The sequence below is a fragment of the Carcharodon carcharias genome, chromosome 12 (genome assembly GCF_017639515.1).
Source record: "Carcharodon carcharias isolate sCarCar2 chromosome 12, sCarCar2.pri, whole genome shotgun sequence".
NCBI classification, from domain to species: Eukaryota; Metazoa; Chordata; class Chondrichthyes; order Lamniformes; family Lamnidae; genus Carcharodon; species Carcharodon carcharias.
Window position 1 is genome coordinate 23,585,190 of NC_054478.1, and position 22,787 is coordinate 23,607,976.

At 47.9% G+C, this 22,787-nt stretch overlaps 1 protein-coding gene across 1 annotated transcript in view; it reads right to left on the reverse strand.

Moving 5' to 3' along the window:
- Positions 1-22,787, reverse strand: part of slc15a2 (solute carrier family 15 member 2) — a 107,028-nt gene that overhangs the window by 61,661 nt on the left and 22,580 nt on the right. Inside the window, exons 6-9 of the mRNA XM_041201225.1 lie at positions 18,717-18,816; positions 17,044-17,134; positions 12,816-12,893; positions 11,794-11,876 (exon numbers count right to left, since the gene is read on the reverse strand). Coding sequence (XP_041057159.1) covers positions 11,794-11,876; positions 12,816-12,893; positions 17,044-17,134; positions 18,717-18,816 — 352 coding nt within the window. The remainder of the gene's footprint in view (positions 1-11,793; positions 11,877-12,815; positions 12,894-17,043; positions 17,135-18,716; positions 18,817-22,787) is intronic.

Here is a 22,787-nt window from a genome sequence, read left to right on the forward strand (position 1 = left end):
ATTTGGCCAGTCTTGTCTGTGCTGGCTCTTTGAATGAGCTATCCAATATAATCCCACACCCTAGCTGGGGTTGATCTTCTCAAGGGCAATTAGGGATGGGCAGTAGATGCTGGCCTGGCAAGCAACGCCCCCATCCCATAAATGAGTTTTAAAAAAAGATTTAATAGTGTTCAAAATTATGAGAGTTTTTTGTAGAGTAAATAGGGAGACACAGATTTAAGATAATAAGCAAAATAAACAAAGGGAGGACTTTGTTTTACATAGTTTGTTACTCTGATCTGGAATGCGTGCCTGAAAGGGTGGTGGAAGCACATTTAATAGGAGCTTTCAAATGAGAATTGGATATATACCTGAAGGGCTATGGGGAAAGAGCACGGTGCATGGGTTAATTGGATATCCTGTACAGGCACAATGGGCTGAATGGCCTCCTTCAGTGCTGTATCATTATGATTCTATACTCTTCTGACCAATCAGATTGGCCTGTGTCACTGGCCATAGCCGATGACCAGTCACTCAGTTGAAAGATGACACTTTGATGGGGAAGAAGAAAAGTGGGGGTATGGGGTGGGGGGTGGTGGGGAGGGGAGGGGGGGCTTCGGAGAGGGAAGAGGAAGGTGTCCAGAAATTTGTTTCAAAGGGAAAAGTTTAAACATGTGATAACATTTTCCAGGTAGCATCTTGGAAAATTGGGTTCTGCATGTGACACAGAATCAGGATCTGAAATCTACAGAGCAAACAAAACTACCGAGAGGTAAACCCAGACTCTTTGTGGCATTTACAGAGACATCTGTCTCACTACAGCCCACAACATATCCCAATGAATATTGGAATTCTTGGGAATGAAGTAATGCTCTAAAAGCTTGATTCCTCCCCTAAATCATCTCAATTGCATTGATCCTTCAAAACCTCTTCCACCCCTCCTTCACGAGAAACTCATCTAAATGCCTCTAGTGTCCACTCAAAAACAGTCACTTCAATTCTTTGTCCTTTTAAAGTAGCAAAGTTACATCTTGGAGCAAAACTACAGGCAGCTCTGATTCAGTCGGTGGCACCCTTACTTCCGAGTCACTCTCAGGCATTCTCAGTGCAACCCAGCGCTGATCTCAACGAAGTGTGAGGGTTTGGCGAGCTGAGGGAATCTTAAATCTCATTCTAAAAATCTAATATTGTTTGTACTTAACATTTAACTGCAAGTGCTATTTAAATTCTGAGCCTCGTCCAGGGGCCTAAGCAGGGAGATAGAAGCTATCCACTGGCAGCAGCTGAAATAGTTAATTAAGGAGCTAGCTAGAACTGTTTTTTTTATCTATACCTGGGCTCAGTCTCTTTGTTCAGAGCATATAAATTCAGACATTCCCAGAGTGGCCAGCACTGGAGTGTGAGAGTTTGGTGAGCTGAGGGAGTTCGGTGAGCTTTTTTCACCTCTGGAGTGAAGAGCGAGATTGCAGACAGCTCTGTTGCCTGCCCGACACTAGGTTTTGGGACATTTGCTCGGGGCTGGAGAGGCACGTTCATTGGGATGGGGATGATCCAGTGGCCATGGTCCATGTAGGTACCAATGACATAGGCAGGATGAGGTTGGAGGTTCGGCATAGGCAGCATGAGGAGCTAAACTCCAAATTAAGAAGCAGGGCCTCAAAGGTAATAATCTCTGGATTTTCTGACACGGAAAGTGTTGTGCGGTGACGTCAGCCCGTGCGTCATTCTGATCTTTTGCTCGGCGGGCACACCAGGATCGGCTGTGCCCCTGCCGAGCTGCCAAAGGCCTGTTAAGACCATTTAACAACCAATTGACCTTATTGAGAATGCTGCCCCATCCAAACATAAGGTTGGCGGGCAGGCGAAGAGCCCAGGCAGCCTTCACATTAATCATGAAAGCGGGGTGAGGTTTCATGAAGGTTTGATAAATTAAAGAAAAGTTATGAAAATTCATAAACATGTCCCTGCTCATGTGACCCACCCACCCCCCCACCCCCCCACTTGCACAGGTAGCGCTGAGAGCTACTGGGCGCGCGTCACACTTGGCGGGCCTTAATTGACATGCCCACATAAAATGGCAGCGTGCAGCCGATCGCCCGCTCTTGACCGGCTCGACCGACGGGGAGAAAATTCTCCCCTGTAGATATTCAAATAAGAAAAGTGTTAATAAAAAAAGTGTGTTGATCCTATAGAAAGTGAGTCTGGAGGATTGATAATAGAAAATAAGGAGAGGGCAGATGAATTGAACAGGCGTTTTGCATCAGTCGGTCTTCACCACGCAGGATATAAGTAACGTCCCAGAAATAGCTGTAAATCAGGAAGTGGAAGGGGGTGAGAAACTCAGGAAAATTACAATCACCAGGGAAGTGGTGTTGAGCACATTGTTGGGGCTGAGGGCTGACAAATCCCCAGGTCCTGATGGACTTCATCCTAGGGTCTTGAAAGAAGTGGCTAGTGAGATAGTTGATGCGTTGGTTTTAATTTTCCAAAACTCCCTGGATTCAGTGAAGGTTCCATCAGATTGGACAATAGCAAATGTAACTCCTTTGTTCAAAAAGGGAGGGAGACAGAAAGCAGGAAACTGTAGGCAGGTTGGCCTAACACCTGTCATAGGGAAAATGTTAGAAGCTATTAATAAAGATGTTATAGCAGGGCACTTAGAAAAATTCAAGGAAATTAGGCCTGGCCGACATGGTTTTGTAAAAGGGAAATTATGTTTAACCAATTCATTGGAGTTCTTTGAAGGAGTCACATGTACTGTGGTTAAAGAGGAACCTGTGGATGTACTGTACTTAGATTTCCAGAAGGCATTTGATAAGGTGCATCAAAGGTTATCGCGAAAAATAAAAGTTCATGGTGCGGGGGTAACACATTGGCATGGGTAGAAGATTGGCTGGCTAAGAGGAAACAGAGAGTAGCCATAAATAGGTCTTTTTCTGCTTGGTGGGATGTGACGAGTGGTGTGTCACAGGGGTCAGTGCTCAGGCCTCAACTTTTTACAATTTATATAAATGACTTGGATGAAGGGACTGAATGTATGGGTCCTAAATTTGCTGATGACACAAAGATAGGTATGAAAGTAAGTTGTGAAGAGGATGTAAGGAGGTTACAAAGTGGCATCGATAGATTAATTGAGTGGGCAAGGATCTGGCACATGGAATGTAATATGGGCAAATGTGAAATTGTCCATTTTGGCAGGAAGAATAAAAAGAAGTTTATTATCTAAATGGTGAGAGATTGCAGAGCTCTGAGATTCAGCGGGATCTGGGTGTCCTAGTGCATCAATCACAAGAGGCTAGTATGCAAGTACAGCAACTAATTAGGAAAGTTAATAAAATGTTTATTGTGAGGGCAATTGATTACAAAAGTAGGGAGGCTATGCTTCAGTTATACAGGACACTGGTGAGACCACATCTGGAGTATTGTGTAAAGTACTGGTCTTCTTATTTAACCATAGAACCATAGAAATGTTACGGTGCAGAAAGAGGCCATTCAGCCCATCGTGTCTGCACCAGCCAAAAAAGAGCAAAAATAAATTAGCCACTCATTTTAATCCCACTTTCCAGCACCTGGTCCGTAGCCTTGTAGCTTACAGCACTTCAGGTGCAGCTCCAGGTGCTTTTTAAATAAATTGAGCTTATTAAAAAGGCACTAATTAAACTTAAGTTTAATTCACCTTAAATGAATGTCCCCTGGTAACTGACCCCTCAACTAGGGGAAACAAGTCTTTCCTGTTGAGCCTAACTAGGCCCCTCATAGTTTTGTACACCTCAATTAGGTCACCTGTTAGCTTCCCCTGTTCTAAGGAAAAGAACTCTAGCCTATCCAATCTTTCCACATAGCTGAAATTTTCAAGCTCTGGCAACATTCTTGTAAATCTCCTCTGCGCTCTCTCCACAGCAATTATGTCCTCCCTGTAATGTAGTGACCAGGACTGTATACCAAATTCCAGCTGTGGCCTATCCAGTGTTTTATACAGTTCCATCATTACATCCCCGCTTTTGTATTCAATACCTCGCCCAGTAAAGGAAAGCATTCTATATGCTTTCTTGACCACCTTGTCCAGCTGTCCTCACCTCCAAGGACCTGTGGATGTGCACTCCTTAACCCCTCTCAATAACTTCGGGTTTATTGAGTATTCCTTTGCTTTGTTTGCCCTCCCCAGATGCATGACCTTACATTTTTCTGGATTGAATTCCATTTGCCACTTTTCCGCCCACTCAACCAAACCATTGATATCATTCTGTCCTCTATCCTCAAGGAAAATCCTAAGATGTTTAGCCAGTACATTAAGAGTGAGAGGATAACTAAGGGAAAGGTAGGGCCTATCAGAGATGTACATGGTACCTTGTGCGATGTTGCAGAAGATGTGGCCAGCTATCCTCTTCACTATCAACTACACGGCCAATTTTTGTGTCATCTCCAAATTTCCCAATCATGCCTCCCACATTTAAGTCTAAATCATTAATATATGCAACAAACAGCAAAGGCCCCAACACTGAGCCCTGTGGAACACCACTGGAAACTGTTCTCCATTCGCAAAAACATCCATCGACCATTACCCTTTGTTTCCTGTCACTGAGCCAATTTTGGATCCAATTTGCCACCTTCCCCTGTTTCCCATGAGATCTCACTTTCCTGACTAGTCTGCCATGTGGGACCTTGTCAAATGCCTAATTGAAATCCATATAGACAACATCCACTGCACTACCCTCATCACTCCTCCTTGTTACTTCCTCAACAAATTCTATTAAGTTAGTAAGACATGATCTTCCCCTAACAAAACCATGCTGACTGTACCTGATCAACCCGTGCCTTTCTAAGTGAAAGTTTATCCTATCTCCCAGAATTGTTTCCAATAATTTGCCCACTGCTGAATTCAGACTGATCAGCCTATAATGTTCTGGCCTATTTCTCAAACCATTTTTAAATAATGGCACAATGTTTGCAGGCCTCCAATCCTCTGGTACCTCGCCTGTATCTAGTGAAGATTGGAAAATGATCCTCAGAGCATCTACTATTTCCTCCCTGGCTTCCTTTAGCGGCCTGGGATACAACCCTCTGGCTCTGGTGATTTATTCACCTTCAAGGATGCCAGTCCCCTCAGTACATCCTCTCTCACTATGCTTATTTTATCTATATTCCACACTCCTCCCCTTTGACTAAAATGCCTGCATCATCTCTCTCCTTAGTGAAGACAGAGACAAAGTACTCATCGAGAACCCTGCCCACATCTTCTGCATTAACCCACAAGTTACCATGTACATCTCTGATAGGCTCTTCCTTTTCCTTAGTTATTCTCTTGCTCTTAATGCACTGGCAAAACATCTTAGGATTTTCTTTGATTTTACCTGCCAATATTTTTTCATATCTTTTCTTTGTTTTCCTAATTTCCATTTTTACTTCACCCCTGTACTTTCTATACTCCTCTAGGCTTTCTATAATTTTAAGTCTTTTGTGACTGTCATAAGGTTTATTTCTCTTCTTTATCTTGGACTATATGCTTCTGAATTCCCAGGGGGCTCGAGATTTGGCAGTACCACCCTTTTTCTTTGTGGGGACATGTCTACACTGTGCCCAAAGAATTTCGCCTTTGAATGCCTCCCACTGATTTGAGACAGTTTTTCTTTCTAATAGTGGTATCCAGTCTCCTCTCGCCAGCTAAACCCTCAGCTTTGTAAGATTTGTCTTCACCAATTTAGAAATTTTACTCCTGTTCTATCTTTGTCCTTTTCCATAATGATGCTAAATCTAATTGTATTGTGGTCACTGTCTCCAAAATGGTCCCCCACTGCTACTTCATCCACTTGCCCAGCTTCATTTCCTCAGATTCAATCTAGAATTGTGCCCCCTCTCGTTGGGCTTGTTACGTGCTGGCTAAAAAAGTTCTCTTGAATGCAGTTCAAGAATTTTGCGCCCTCCATGCCCTTCACACTGTTCGTATCCCAATTGATATTAGGATAGTTGAAGTCCCCAATGATTACTTCCCTATTACTTTTGCACTCAGAAATTTGCCGACATATCTGCTCTTCTAACTCCCCTTCCACTAGCAGTTCAGAGAAGGTTTACTAGACTAATACCAGGTATGGGTGGGTTGTCTTATGAGGAAAGGTTGGATACATTAGGTTTGTATCCACTGGAGTTTAGAAGAGTAAGAGGCGACTTGATTGAAACATATAAGATTCTGAGGGGACTTGACAGGGTGGACGTGGAGAGAATGTTTCCTCTTGTGGGAGAATCTAGAGCTAGAGCGTGGTTTATAAATAAGGGGTCGCCCATTTAAGACAGAGGTGAGGAGAATTTTTTTCTCTCAGACAGTCATGAGTCTTTGGAACTCTCTTCCTCAAAAGGCAGTGGAAGCAGAGTCTTTGATAGTTTTTAAGGCAGAGCTAGACAGATTCTTGATAAACGGGGGTGAAAGGTTGTTGGGGGTAGATGGGAATATTGGGTTAAGGTTACATTCAGATCAGTCATGATCTTATTAAATGGTGAAGCAGGCTCGATGGGCAGAGTGGTCTACTCCTGCTCCTAGTTCGTATGTTTGTATGTAACATTATGGGCTCAAGGCTTGTTCCAGGAATTGAGCATAAAAATTTAGACTAATACTCCTAGTGCAATACTGACTCCTAGTACCATGGGAGTGCTGCATTGTTGGTGTGTGGAATGTGCTAGGTCTGCCCTCTAACAAGGAGGAACTGTAGGCATATCAGGGTATTTACTTAAAAAAGTTAGTTTACACTATTTACAGTATGTACATAATGGGTTACAGAGAAGGCACATGTCCTCTCAGAGCTGCCCGTCTGCTGTCTGGAGTGTCTAACACATGACTGCCTGCTGCCAGTGTGATATAATCATGTACCTCATAGATGCGCATAGCTGTTCTGTTAATCCTTTATAGTGCAGCTGGAGACGCTGTCTTTCTGATGAGATGTTAAACTAAGGACCTGTCTTCACTCTCAGGTGGATGCAAAAGACCCACATCACTATTTTGAAAAAGAGCAGGGGCATTCACCCTGGGGCCCTGTCCAATAGTTATCCCTCAAGCAACATATAAAAATAAACTGGTCTGGTCAATTTTGAATTGCTGTTTGTGGGAGCTTGCTGTGCACAAGTTGACTGCCGTGTTTCCTGCCTAGGCTTCAAAAGTGCCTCATAGGCTGTAAAATGCTTTGGGATGTCCTGAGGTCATGAAAGGTTCTATATAAATGCAATTGATTTTGAGCATGGAGGATAATCAAGGCTGGCTTGGTAATTGGGTATAGTTCCTAGGCATATTTGTCTCTCCAGCAGTGATACCAAAACTTACAGGTAAGGTCAATAACAATGGGTAATCAATTCTCCAATCTGGGATTGTTAGAACTCTGCTCAGACTGGTACCTAGACAAGTTGATAACTGTTTATTTCGGGTCTCATTAGAATGGGGATCGATGTTGCCCAGCACAGTGGCACCAGCCTGTACCTGCTGCTCAGCATGCTGGTCACACATTGGCCAAGGGCCTACACATTTGCACCATAAAACAGCAGCCCACAATGTATTGGCACCACCCATCACCATGACAACTGCCGACTGAAACCCAATTCTGTGAAGAAATCTGCCATTGGAAACTCACTCAGGGACTTGAGCAGAAGAGGAGACAGAGGATTAATTCATCTCATTTGGCAAAGGGAAGAGGGAAGAGCCAGAGGGTGGGAGTAGCTGGATCGCTTTTTGAAAGAGTCAGTGCAGGCTTGATAGGCCAAATGTCCTCCATCTGTGTTGTACCATTCTTTAATACTAGGGCCTAAATTTTCGGTTTGGCGGGCGGGTGGAGCGGGAGTGGATGTGGGCGGGCGTGGACCCGATCGGCGTCCGCAATCGGGGCCGCGCCGCCATTTTGCGCGGGCCGGCCATTTAAGGCTGGCCACCCAGCGCATTTCCGACTCCCGTGGATAGCGGGAGTGTGCGGGCTGCGGCGGGTGTGTACAGACCACCGGGAACAATAGCGACCCGGCAGACTGTTTAAAAGAAGGCCTGGCAGCCTCCTGTAGGCTGCTCACAATGGCCACTTCCAGGCCACACTGCAGAGGGTCGGGTCAGCAGGGCACACTGGAGGGAAGGGCAGAGGAGTAGGCCAGGCTGCAGGGTAGGCCAGCGGCGGGGGTGGGGGGGAGTCAATACACCCCTTGCATTTCTGATGATAGCCTTGCTGTCCTCCTCGAGGAGGGGGCAGCACAACGGGAGGTGTTGGTCCCCCAGGATGGGAGGAGGAGGCACCTCCACAAGACCAAATGTACCTGGGAGGCGGTGGAGGAGGTGGTGAGCTCCTGCGATGTGGTGCGGCGCAACTGGATCCAGTGCCGTAAGCACTTCATAGATTTTTTGCGCTCTGGAAGGGTGAGGACCATGTTGGTGTTGGGCATTTAACCCAGCAGGTAGCCTTAGCCTTTGAGGGCTCCCCCAACCAAGTCTTACTGTCGTGACTGCATTGAATCATGTTGGGCATTTCTCGTACGCTGGGTGAGTAAGCAGATAGTGCCCATGCTTACATCAGCCCGAGTGGTTCATGGGGAGGTGAGTTCTCCCCCCCGCACCACGTGTTGCTCCTAGTTGCACATAACTAGTCTGGGGGCAACCTGAAGGAGATGCAGCCAGGCACATACTCAGAACTCCAACACATCTCCTATTCACGGTGATGAGATTGTGGAAGGGGATCCTCAGGGTCTCGTGGCCAAGAGCCATCTGTTGCCCTTGATGCCACACCAATTTGCGCCTCCCTGCTATGGGAGCTAAGACCATGAGTTTCCTAAAGTGATGGACACAGAATGTGTCCAAGATGGCTGTTGGCGGAGGGTTTGGGAGCAGGCATAATATCTTTGTGTGACTGATCAGCAGTAGCGGGGAGAGGAGGCACTGGAGGCCTGAGATGGGCCATTGTGGTTGGGGTGCGGTGTGTTCGTGCAGAGTCCATGTGCGATTATCCGCAATGAATGATCTTCTCTGTTTGTCACTGGAAGGAGCCAGGCCCAGTTGCTGATTTTGAGCCGTTTTGAGCAGGAGGCCCTGGAGCTTGAGAGGCACCTTGCACCCAGGACCACAGGTGTCAGTGAGGCTGGGGTGGAGCGGCCAGGTATTTGAGGTCCACAGTGACATCCGCTCTGTCTTCCCACCATCCAAAGCACTGATGATTGTTTGAATCGTTAATGTGGCAACACTGCTCATTCACAGACTGATAGAGTCAGAGGTGTGGGTCATAGACAAAGGTCCCTCGGACCTTCAAGGATGCGCGTGTCAAGCACCTTCCAAATCCCATTTCTGACCACTATCCCCATGGCCTTGTTACATGTTAGGAGGGTTTCTGCATCCACCACCCTTTCAGGCAGTGCGTCCCACATTACTTGGTGCAAAAGTTCCTCATCACCTCACCTGTCAACCTCATGCCCCTTACCTTAAATCAGTGCCACCTGGTTACTCATCCCTTTGCCAAGGGGAAAAGTTCCTTTCTGCTGATCCTATCTATGCCCCTCATAATGTTATAAAGCTCAATAAAGTCCCCCCTCAATCTCCTCTGCTCCAGGGGAAATATCCCCAGTCTATGCCTTGTCTCCTCATAACTCAAACTCTCCAGCCCAGCCAGCATCCTGGTCAACGACCTCTGCACTCTCTCCACTCCAATCACATCCCTCCCATAAAGCGCTTTTCATAACTGCACGCAGAACTATAGCTGTGGCCTTGGCAGCGTTTTCTGCACTTGGAACATGACCTCCTTGTTCCTATTTTCTATTCCTCGGATAATAAAGGTACGTATGGCATTTAGCTTCTTAAGCACCTTATGTACCTGTCCCGCAACCTTAACAGGCCTGTCAACATGCACTTAGGGCTGAGTGTGGAAGCGCCAGGCAAGACTGGTCCTGCTGATCCATTTGTGTTGAACTAGCTGAAGGTTCATTGGATTAAAGCCTCCTGGGTGATCCTGCCTCCTTGGTGTAGTCCCGGGTCAGTGCTTAGCCCCTCATCATTCCCCTGTTCTTCTTCATCCTCGGAATCAGTGCTGGACTCATCGTGTGCAGCCGCATCCACGGCATCAACATCTTCATCGTCCACTGCGTTCACCCCTTTCCAGCGCAAGATTGCGGAGAGTGCAGCATGAAGCCACTATCAGCAATACATGATCTGGGGGGTACTGGAGTGCACCCCCTGAGTGGTCCAGGCATCGGAAGCACATCTTGAGAAGACCGATGGTTCTCTCCACCACAGCCCTTGTGGTGCCGTGGCTCCTATTGTACCGCTGCTCAGCTTCTGTTCTTGGATGGTGGAGAGGGGTCATGAGCCACCTTCTGAGGGGATAGCCCTTGTCACCCAGCAGCCATCCATCCAGCCGGGCTGGAGCACTGAAGAGCCCCAGCACCTGGGAGTATCTGAGGATGTAGGCGTCATGGGAGCTGCCTGGGTACCTTGCACAGACTTGTAGAATCAGCATCCTGTGATCACACACTATCTGCACGTTCATGGAGTGGAAGCCCTTCCTGTTGACGAAGGCACCGGGCTCACCTGCTGGCGCCTTGATGGTCACATGTGTACAGTCTATAGCACCCTGGACACGGGGGAAGCCAGCAATGGCCGCGAAGCCTCTGGCTCACTGTGTCTGACTTGCCTGGTCCCAGCGGAAGTAGATAAAGGTCAATGCACGCCTGAACAGAGCGTCTGTAACCTGCTTGACACAAGTGTGGACAGCTGATTGGGAGACACCACAAAGATCACCCACCGAGCCCTGGAAGGAGCCAGAGGAACAGAAGTTGAGGGCAAGTGTGACCTTCAGAGCCGCTGGCATGGGGTGTCCGCCCACACAGTTAGGAGAGATCTCAGGGCCAATCACCTGACAGATATAGTTGACTGTTTCCCTTGACAGTCGGAGCCTCCTTCAGCACCGCACCTCAGACATATTGAGGTAGCTGCTTCACCATCTGTATACCCTGGCAGCAGGATAGTTGTGTCTTCTGCCACCCCTTCCACCTTGGACTACCTCTTGGCCCTGCAGCCCTTGTGCCTGCGCCTGGCCTCCCAAAGGTGGCTCCCCTGGAGGCTGATTTTCCATTCCTGGCTTCCTCCTTATTCTAGCCTTTCCTTCCCCCTCAGAGGAGCTGCCTCCAGTGGACATGTCAGGACCCGCACCCAGGCTAAGGAGAGGCCTCTGGAAAGCTGCAGGCCTGATAAAGATTCCTGACTGCAGAGTGCTGACCTGAAGGTTCAAAGTGCACAGGAAGCTGCTGGGATTCATTCTGAACTGCTGCAGATCACACAGGCAAGTTTAAAATACTTTCTCCAATAAATTCTACACTGACCAGATTGACAACCCCACTGAGCCCTCTTATCCCGCCCGTGGATGAGTTTTATTAAAAAGTCTCTGACCCGCCTGCCCATTGCGCCTGTGCGCTGAGCCGAAGATCATACGGGTGCTTGAAAATCGGCGTCGATTGATGAATTCAGGGCCTTAACTAGCCCGTTAATTAATGGCAGGCGTGCGTCGAACTTCATCGCGCACCCACCCAACAAAATATCGCGATGGCACCCGGTGACATCAGGACATTCGCCCGACCTCACTGCGCATCATTTTACACGCTGGCATATGTGGGGGAGGGGGGGGGTGGGGGGGCGTGCGGTGGGGTCAGACCCCCGCATGTCAAGCAGAAAATTCTGCCCTAAGAGTTGGTACATCTATATTCATATATCAATGTTTAACACAGTTATTATAAGTAAAATAAATAATGAAGTAATATTTGAGAATGTCTATTAAACATAAGGAAGGATGATCACTAAATCATTCCCTGAACACTCACCCCAACACAACTACAGACTTCACCCCATATATTTCCCCGTGGTGGAAGTTTTTTGTAGAGTCCACTTCCGGATATGAACACAACTAAATCAAAGGAAAAAAACAATCAAGTTAATATTCACATTTCCAAAGCACTTCCTTTCCTTGTTCTTTACCATTGCATCCCCTGCTCACCATTTCTTCCTCTTCTTAATGGGAATGGAGGGTAACTAGAGCACTGAACTCAGCGACAACCTGCCAAACCCATGATCACCAGCACCTAGGAGGTCAAGGATGAATGGGAACGCCACCACATCCAAGTTCCCTCCAAGTCACATAACAACCTGACTTGGAACTGTATCGCTGCTCCTTCATCGTTGTTGGGTCAAATTGCTGGAACTCTGCCTGCTTGTGGGATCACATCACCAGGCGGTCTACGGGGACAACATCACCAAATGGACCGCAGCGGTTCAAAGAGGTAGGCTATTGCCTTCCCAAGGGAAACTGAAGAATGGGTGATAAATGCGGCCTTGCCAGTACCCGACAATGAACAGAAATAGTTCTGAGTCCATGGAACAAAATTATTCTAAATTGGCATGAATTGTAAATCATGGAAGCCATTGTGTGCAGAAGCTGAAATTGTCATGCCATTCCACTTCTGAGGTTGGGCGAGGGCATGTTCCCTGTGCAGGCCAAGGAAACTTCTCTCTGCATTTACCCTGTTCTTCAACTAATGCTGAAGTGCTTCACATTGTGTCCAATAAAAAAGGAAAATGCTGGATTGTCCCAGCGGCAACAAGCACATGATTCAACCAGAGTGAATACATAAAACCATAAGACATAGGAGCAGAAATTAGGCCATTCGGCCCATCGTGTCTGCTCCGCTATTCAATCATGGCTGATAAGTTTCTCCCGCCTTCTCCCCGTAACCTTTGATCCCCTTACCAGTCAAGAACCTATCTATCTCGGTCTTAAATACACTCAATGACCTGACCTCCACAGCCTTTTGTGGCAATACAACCTGAGGGTGGAATTGTAGCTTACCTAATGCAAGCACCATGAGTGCAGCAGGAACACCAAAGGCAAGAGCATAACAGTCTCCACCAAAGCACTGAACATCAGCTGGAAAACAGAACAAGGCAAAGTCAATGAGGATGGATACACTGCATTCCCCTTACAGCGCCTGAACACAAATACTACTTGACCAGCAAACCCATGAATGAGATCCTCAAACAGAGAACAGAAGGCTCAGCTCTATTTTCACATCACATCAAAGCTAAGTGGATTAACAGTTAATGTACTCATGGTCAATGTAATCTCATGGTTTGGTTTCAGTTACCTGAGGGGTTCGGACAGAAACTTTTCCATTTCTTTCTTTCCTTATTGGCCTTTGGGTTACTCAGGAAAGTTTTTGCTTCCCCCAGGAGATTGGGCACCTCTGATGGGGCTGGTAAGTGACTATGACATGATGCTCCAAACATTATGAGTTTGGCAGGCTTGATGGTCAACTGGCCTATTCCTTATTATCATTTTCCGCATGGTCATATGTTAACCAGCATGTTCCACTCTGCATAATCAAGGCTAATACCTCCAGCCTACCATTGAGGGGGTGCTGCACTGTCAGAGGTGCAGCCCACTGGATCAGACTATAAATCAAGCTCATATCCCATGATCTGGGTTGATGTTAAAGATTGCAGGGCATTATTTGAAGAAAAATAGAGTCCTCCAAGTCCTGATTAATCATTATCCTTAACTAACCCCACCAGAGAAACATTAACTGGTCCCCTATTGGTCTGATTTGGGACCTTGCTGTGGACAGTCATGTTTGCTAACATAAGAGAGTGATCCATTGTGTATGAAGGATAATGGCGCATCTCTGAGAAATCTTCATTCAATGGCCAAAAACCTAAAGAGAGTTTCTACTGTTTACAAAAATGTGAATTTGAATATGGTATTTGGAAGCCAAGTTTTTTCTCAGCTGAGTTGGCAGTCGGGGGTGGCAGGGTTGGGTGTTTAGGTGGGTTACAGTTCTCCTCTGGACTCAGTTGGCCAAGCCAAACTTCAACAATACAAAAGCAAAATACTGCGGATGCTGGAAATCTGAAATAAAACCAGAAAATGCTGGAAACACTCGTCATCTGTGGAGAGAGAAAAACAGAGTTAAGGGGCAGGATTTTGCCAGAACCATCGCTGTCCCAACATCAGCCCGTGGGTGGGTGTCAGCAACTTGGATGGGCAGTCAGCGGGACTTAACCTCCTGATACTATGGGTGGCAGCTGATTAAGTAGCTGCCGCTGGGGTTACCATCCACTTCGGGACAGTCTCCCACCTGGGAGAGCTGCTAGCCCTAATCAGAGGTCCAACCCTCTCAGCTTCAGCAGTGTCACCAGGACTGGTGATGCTGTTGACACAGGGCAGGGCCCCGCAGCCTAAAGCAGGCAGGCCAAAGAAAGCTTGAAAAAAGCATAACATTGCTATAGTTGCAGGGGAGACACATCCGATGAAATTGTTAGGGCTGTGAGGCTGCCAGTCCTGTCCGCGACCTTTCTTTGCTCAAAGAAAAGTTCTGCTTGGCTCCCTCCTGCCCCCACCGACTGTTGCTGGGGGACTACCTACATTTAGCTGGCGTCTCTCCATGTGGGGATGGAGGCCGGGGTACAGAGTGTTGGTCTACCATCAGCAAATGGCCCTTTATAGGGCCTTTGTCTATCCAGATTGGCTGCCTGCTGCCCTGGAGTGGGCAGTTTGTCCAATCCTATTCCCCCGCCAATGGTAAAATCCTGGGGCCAGGTTGGGCAGACTGTCAAAAAACTATTAACGTATATAATATTTCGGAAAATATTTTTCTTTTAAAGTAGAGGTTTAGTTTGCAGGTATGTCTTAAAAGCCAGCTACTCTGGGTGCTTTGATGGGTATTAGTTTTGATATGGAAGAGAGATAGCATGCATTTACATTTTTTTGAATAGAGCATTCAAGAAGTGGGGTGAAAACTTGACTCCTATCTAGCAGATACCAAGCCATATGTTTACATTATTAATAAAATTGGTATTATGAAAGGGGTTTCATTGTTAAAAGGTGAAGTTCAAAGAGATTGTTGATACAATGAGAATTAACATTCAATGGGGCTGGTAGGTATAACTTCAGTAGTTTTGGGTGTGCAGAGCAGAGGCAATGTAAGATCAAAAGGCAGCTGCAAGACTCCAACTGGCTCCACAGTGGAAAGAACCTCATGTTGAATTTGTAAGGTGAAAATGCTTTGCCTGGTGTTTGGTTAAGTCTATGGATTGTTGCTGCCTGAATGGAGGTTAGTTTGGGAATTTGTTAAAAGTTATGATAGTAGTAATTTGTAGCCATGTGTATATACATTTTAACCTGTGCAAATTAATAAAATGTTTCATTTAGTTTAATTTAAAACCTCGAGAACTGGTGGTCTGAATTTAGAGTTGTATCTCAAACATCACACTTAAAGTTATAGGTTATGACAGTTGTTTAAAGTTTCTCTCTGGGACTTTTTAAATAACTCAGCTTTACCAACCGCATCGGTCACAACATAACCATTCCACAAAGGCTTCCCGCGATTTTACTCTATCCCTCCCCTTCCCCCCAACCTTGTTTCCTTTCTCCCCCAGGGCCGGTGAAATTCTGCCCAACATTCGAGACTTTCCTCAAAAATGGAAAATGTTAGACGTGTTGCAGGCTTAAAGCAAATACAGGGAAAAGGGGTAAAGGTGGGGGCAGGGGGGTGCGCAGTGCTGAAGGGAAGGTCTGTGATAGAGTGGGAGACAGGAGTGATTAAATAACAAAAGAAATGATGGTGCGCGGCAAAGGGGGAGTAATGGGACAAGTAAAGAAACAACAGATGTGTCCAGAGCAGGTGTTAATGGCAAGATGCCATTCGCAACACTAGTCATCCAGAAACAAACATCGGAAGCAGGGGTCATGATCAGAGGTTATTGAATTCAAAGTTAAGGCTAGAAGGCTGTAAAGTGCCTAATGGAAAGATGAGGTACTATTCCTTGAGTTTATGTTTGAGCTTCATTGGAACAGTGCAGGAGGATGAGGACGGGGAAGTCAGATTGGGAGCAAAGCGGAGAATTAAAATGTCAGGAAGTTCAGGGTCACCCTTGTGGACTGAATGGAATCCATTAAGTGATCACCCAATCTGTCTTTAGTCCCAACACTGGGTTGAGGCCAGGGTTGGTATCAACCATAAAACAAAAGCAAAATACTGTGGACGCTGTAAATCTGAAATAAAAACATAAATAAAAACATAAAAAACACAAACACAAAAACAGATAATACAGTAGGTCTGGCAGCATCCACGCAGTGAGAAACAGAATTAACGTTTCAAGTCCGTGCGAGTCATACGGACTCGAAACGTTAATTCTCTTTCTCTCTCCACAGATACTGCCAGACTTGCTGAGCTTTTCCAACATTTTCTATTTACCTTGATATCAACCATGATGCTCTCCATGATAATTATGGCCTTGCAGTGCTCACTCATTGAAAATGGCTACTTGGCTCAATCTTTCAAAACGCCAATTAAAATGCCGATTATCAAAAACATGTTGACAAGCGTTCTCATTTTTGGCAAACAATAAACTGCAGAATGAAAGTAAATTAAAGGAAACTTAACCAATTAATTCCAAATGCGGCTCCCAGTGTTGATGACTCAATTCAGTCTCTGCGGTGCCCGTCGGCTGCAGTGGGCCTCAGTCATGCCAGCGGGCACTGCACCTTCCCTCTCCAGGGACATCCTAGCGTGGACATAACCGTGGAGCAGAGTCAGGCCAAATGGCCCTCTCGACTGTGCACTGCCTGGGTCTGTGTATGGCCACGTTAGGGGAGGCAGGCCCGGCTCCTGTCAGCAGCCCCCTGCCCCCCCGGACTGACAATCCCATCTTTGCTGGCACTCTCTCCTGAGGAGGGTGCGTCAAGCCGGGAAACTTGCCGACTCCCGCTTCCATCTTCGCCTCGAAGATGAAAATCCAGCCCAGGGGCACAGCCAGGCTGCAGGGAGAGCTTGCTGGCTAATTTCTTGGAGAGCTACTGACAACCACCATGTCCATGAAAGCCTCCAAATGTTAGTCAACCCGATTAAGTAGGAAGTGGAAGATACGTTGAAAGTAGGATGTGGTTAAGGAGTGACACCCTCAACTCTTTAAAAGGGTAACAAGTTACATCTAACAAATCACTGGACAATCAAGAGAAAACACATCAAAATTTAAATTCTATTCTTAATGAAAAGAGAGAATTGCAAATCTGCACTGACCTCTCAACATGGGAGTGATGATGGTTGAGAGTAAACTTCCTGCATTTATGGACAGATAGAAGAAAGAGAAGAAGTTTCGTCGTTCAGAAGCCTAGAATATAGCATCAGAAATTTGGAAATAATGAGTTAGTGCAGTGCTGGTCAGTGCAATATATACCAGACTCAGTTAATGTAAAGGCCCAGTCAATGCAAATATCTATCTATCTATCTATATATATATATATATAATTATATATATATATATATAGTACACCAGATCCAATCAATGAGTGTAAAGCTAAGCCAATGAATGCAAAGTGTGCCCAGTCAATGAGTGCAAAACTGTCCAGTTTATTAGGGAGGGTAGTGTCAAACTGAGTCACTGAAGCCTGTTCTCGATGCTCAGGCTGAGACACAGGACATATTTAATCCAAAATGTGCTTTGTGCAGAATCTTTCCACATAGCTGAAGCCCCTCATTCCTGTATCATCCTGGTAAATCCATGAACTGATCGCCCAATCTGTGTTTAGTCTCCTTGACACTGGGTGAGACCAGGATTGATAACAACAATAAAATAAAAGCAACATACTGTGGACGCTGGAAATCTTCAATAAAAACAGAAAATGCTGGAAAAGCTCAGTAGGTCTGGCAGCATCTGTGGAGAGAGAAATGGAGTTAGTGTTTCGAGTCTGTATGACTCTTCTTTGGAGTTAACTCTGTTCCTCTCTCCACAGATGCTGCCAGGCATACTGGGTTTTTTCCCAGCATTTTCTGTTTTGATTGCAGAGTCCGCAGTATGTTGCTTTTATTTTATGGTTGTTACCAGCCCTGACCTCAGCCAGTGTCAAGGAGACTAAACACAGATTGGGTGATCACTTTATGGGTTTAACAGGCTGATACCAACTTTACAGCCTTCCAGCCTTAACATTGAAGTCAACAATCTCTGATCATAACCTCTGCACTTTCTCAGATACTTTGACATCTTTCCTAAAGTGTGGTGCCCAGAATTGAACACAATGATTTATAAAAGTTTAGTTTAACTCTCTTGCTTTTGTTCCCCATTGTTCCTTGATCAACAAGGCAATCAAGAGTTATGGAGGTTATGGAGGAGTGGGGGAGTGGTGAGGGGAAGACAGCAACATGGAGTTGAGGCCACAATCAGATCATCCATGGTCTTATTGAATGGTGGATCAGGGCTCGAGGGGCTGAATAACCTACACCTGCTCCTAATTTTTGTGTTCTTATGTGGCTCTACTTTTGAAGTCTAGGATTTTGCCTGCTTGCAATTCTCGTGACAGTATAAATATGAATAATTCCATCTCAAACACCTGACACTCTTGTGGTGTGTTTGGCTTTTGGAAATGCAATACTGTACTGACTAACTGGCTTGCCATAGAGATAAAAGTAAAGAACTGCCGATGCTGGAAATCCAAAACAAAAACAGAAACAGAAATACCTGGAAAAACTCAGCAGGTCTGGCAGCATTGGTGGAGAAGAGCACAGTTGACGTGTCAAATGTGTTCTTCTCCACCGATGCTGCCAGACCTGCTGAGTTTTTCCAGGTTCCAGGGACTGTGCCATGAGGCACTCTGCCTCCGGGGGGCAGACATCTGAGGTAAGCTCAATAGAGGCTCTCACTGAATGCACATTGAAGAGGGACAGCTGTCTTTATACATGAAATATGGTGCACTTACATGTTCCTCTTCAAACTGGTCACCACCAAAAGCTGCAACACAAGGCTTAATGCCACCAGTGCCTAGGGCTATTAGAAAGAGGCCAAACATTGATAAGATCCTGGAAATAAAAGAGGTCTTTTTAAGTATTAAACAGACTGGTATAAGCGCATCACCCGAGAAGATTAAAAATAAGCCAATGCAATGGGTGTTGTGGGTGTTGTTGATTGTATAATTGCACACAACTGTCATTAGGGTTGTGGGTTCAAGTCCCACTACAGAGACTTGAGCACACAATGCAAACAGACACTGCAGTTCATTACTGAAGGAGTGCTGTACTATTGGAGGTGCCTCTCTTCAGGTGAGACGCTAAGCCTCCAAGCTGGTGCTCTCGGTTCTCCCCAGTATCCTGGCTAACATTTATCTCTCTACCAACATGACTAACACCGAATATGGTCATTGGGCAGAATTGTCCAATCCAGTTGGCGGTGGGTGTCATGGTAGGCAGTGGGGGGGTGTGGGGGGGGCGGAGGGTAGGGGGTGTGGGGGATTGGGGGTGTGGGGGGGGAGTGGAATAATTAGGCATGAGGGGCAGAACTCTGCTTGATGTTGGCATGAAATCACAGCGGGATCATCAGATGGTGTCTGCCATGGCAGAACGTGAACCCTGCTGAAGGCCGACATGAACACGATTTGCATCCTCCTAATGGGAGGCAAAGTAAGGCCCGACCAGAATCGCTCCCCTCCCCCTCCCCCCTCTGCCATACCCGATTTACCGTTACGCCGGTGTTAAAGCATGCTGGTCCCGAACACGTCCGGACAAGCAGAAGTTGGGGCGTAACTTTAGGGCCTTGCTCAGACTGCAGATGTCCGAGCAGCAGGAGATGCTGGAGCCCTACAGCTACCGGACCCTGGAGGAACGCGGGTACCGCATGCTAGATGGATCCTCGTGGACTTGGCTCTGCTGTGAAGCAGCTCTCGGAAGGTGGTGAGGACTACGGTGGTATCTCGGGTCTACTTCAGAACATCACGGTCTTGGCCATGGGCTGCTACGGGTGACTGGCAAGGGGAGGGGAAAGGAAGGTCTAGGCACGAGTGGGAGAAGTGTAGCAGGGGGGTTGAGGTCGGGAGCGGGGAACGAAGGTGTTGAGGGGGTGAGTTGGTGGGGTCAAAGGTGTCAGGGTGAGTAGGGTGTAATGAGGGAGAATGCTGCAAATGGGGAGGTAGGTGTAAGGGGGAAGGTAGGTATAAGTGGGGAGGAGGGTGTCAGGGAGGGATTTCAGAAGGGGGAAGGTGTCTGGAAGAAGGAGGGAGTTCGGACAGGGGAACGTGTCTGTGGAGAGGAGTAAGGGTGGAGGACTGAGTAAGGGAGGGTGATGTCCAGGTGAATGTGCAAGGGAGGGGCCTGTGGAGTTAATGCCTATCGCCAGGGGAGTGAACTGAGGGTGGGTGTGATAGGAGGGAATGGTGAGTGTGAGAGGGGCGGAGGTAGCCAGTAGGATGAGAGAGTGAGGCGCGTCAGTGACAGTAGAGGGGGCAGCGAGGGTGGTGGGTGGGGTCACGGAGGGAGACATGGACCCCCGGGGGGTGAGAAGGAGGAGCAATGTGGGCACGGGTGGGATTCTTCGGGAGGTAGGGAGTGTGCACATTCATCTGGACATCCTGGAATGACAAGGGTTTGGGTTGGTAGGTGACAGTGGGGAGGGGGGAAGGTGATGCCGGAGGGCGGACTGTGATGAGGGAAAGGACATGGGCGACCCGGGGAGGGAAAAGGATTGGGGAGCTAATCAAGAACTTTACCATGACGATGGTTTTCAAATCGAAAGTGAGCGGAGCCCCGTGTTGGACAGGCCCAGGGGGCTGCATGGGAGTGTGGTCAGTGGGTGGGCGGAGATTCACGTCAGCTCCGATGGACAACTGAAAGAGAACCCCAGCAGGCAGCATTGAGATGAGTGCGATGGAGGAAGGCTCCGGGTGCGTGGGAGAGTGCTTGCACAAGGCCCTGCCACACACACAATTCTCCCTCCAGGATCACTCGTGGTCTGGCTGCGTGTAGCTGAACTGCTCGTTGGGGGTGGGGGTGTGTGTGGGGATGCAAGTGGAAGACTCGTGAAGCCTGCCAGTGAAACTGAGAGCAACACTACACATTATTCAGTAGAAGTGAATATATTTTCAGATTATAAAGTAACAAAATGTGTTCGCCTGAGCAACCGCTTGTGACCAGAATTTCTGAACTTTTCTAGGCCTCCCACTTCTTCTAGGTGCTGCCCTGACATCCGCAGCAGGGGTGGAGGCAGCTTTTGCAATGGTTGGCCCTGTTGCCTCTGATGACTTTGGCATACGTCCTCTGGAGAGCAAAGGCCTTGAGGGCCCGGGCTTGCTTTGGCTGTCCTGTGGGCCAGCTGCTCCCTCTGGGGTGACAAGAGATGAGGTTGAGGGGGTTACAGGCAAAGGGGACTCAGAGGGAGCAGACAGCCTCTGAGATTCCTGAGCGGATGACCCAGGGGTGTCCAGTTGCCACTCCTCTTCCCTTTGGGTGCTCGAAGGCCCCGGCCTGACTCCTTGAGGGGAAGGAGCACCTGGAGGGAGGTCGAGGTGCCCTGTTTCCCTCTCGCTTTGCCACTGCAGGAACTCACCCATGGCTCTCGCGATGGAGCGCAGGTCTGCGTGCATCTCCACGTTCTGCTGGACCAGGGTCCGCCATCCTCCACATGGAGACCTCCATACGGGCACAGGTGGGCACCACTTCATCAGAGAGCAGGTGGACTCACTCCTCCGACTCACGTGCCACTCTGTTGAGGGCTCCCAACAGCTCTGTGTGATGTTCCCCCGCCTTCTGCTGGCTCTCCAGGACGAGCTGGAAGGACAAATCCAGAGGCTCATCATCTGACTCGGGCCTCATAGATGCCTCTTCCCCAGCAGTCTTCCGCGTGCTGGGGAGCCTGACTGAACCTGCCTCCTCCTGCTGCGGACACGTGTCTGTGTGATGACCACCAGATTGTGAACCTGAGCCTGCTCTAGATCTGGTTCCCACTGAGATGTGTCTCTACGCTGGTGGAGGGTGTGGGTAAGCGCTGTGATGGGTCTTCCAGGCTGCTTATTTCCAGCTCTTCAATGGAGGAGGCGTCCTCTTGTCTGGAGGTGAGGACCTGGATGGAGCTGAGGGACTGGCTGGCTTCACTTGGAAGAGCTCCCTATGAACCAAAGTAGAGATAATTAGTGCATGGCAACAGAGTCAAATACAGGAGAGAGCGTACTCACAGTTTTATCGAGAGAAGGATGACGTGGTGCAGGATCCTCATATAGCTGTTTGCCGCTGACCTCACTGTTGCCACAGGCAGGGTCCACGACCTCACCAGTCAGCGCGATGGCGCACTCCTCAAAGTGAGTGAGGGGTCTAATGTGGGCCACTCCACCCCCACCCCCGGTCTGGGACCTCTCCCTGCTGTGAGTGTGAGCAGGACACATGGCCCTGCGTGGAATGTTTGTGTGGTGAGAGGAGCCATGGACAGGATGAGGACGCGAGCTCCAGAGGGTATGAGCCTGATGGAGATGTGAGGGTGCGTGTGTGAGAGTTAGCGGTGTTGTCCCTTGTGGTGTGAGACCCCTGTGGATGTGTGATGGGTCTGTGAGTGTGTGAGTCGTGAGTGACGAGGTGGCTGACTTACCCTGGCGGAACGGGTGAGATTATTCACCCTCTTCCTCCACTGAATGGCTGACGTCTCCTGTGTTCCGGTGGCTCTGACCGCCGCTGCCACTGGCCTCCCAGGCTGGATCGGTGGGTCTGATGGTCCTCCTGCGGCCAGAGAAGGGATGCAGGACATGGCGGTGGCCTTCCACTGTGTCCAGCAGGCGCCCCAGAGAGGGCGTCACTAAATCTGAGGGCTGCCATCTCCTGGATTTCGGGGCCCGGAGAAGCCCTGGTCTGTAGACATGATGTAGGCTGCGTTCTGGTATGCTTTAAATATGGCACCCGGAGCAAGGAAGAGCTGAGATCAAGGCGTGGTGGGCAAATCCAAGCCCGCCCGCCCACAATCCAGCCTGTTTCCTGTGTTTCATTATTAATGTGGCAGTTCGGGCAGGGAAGGGGAC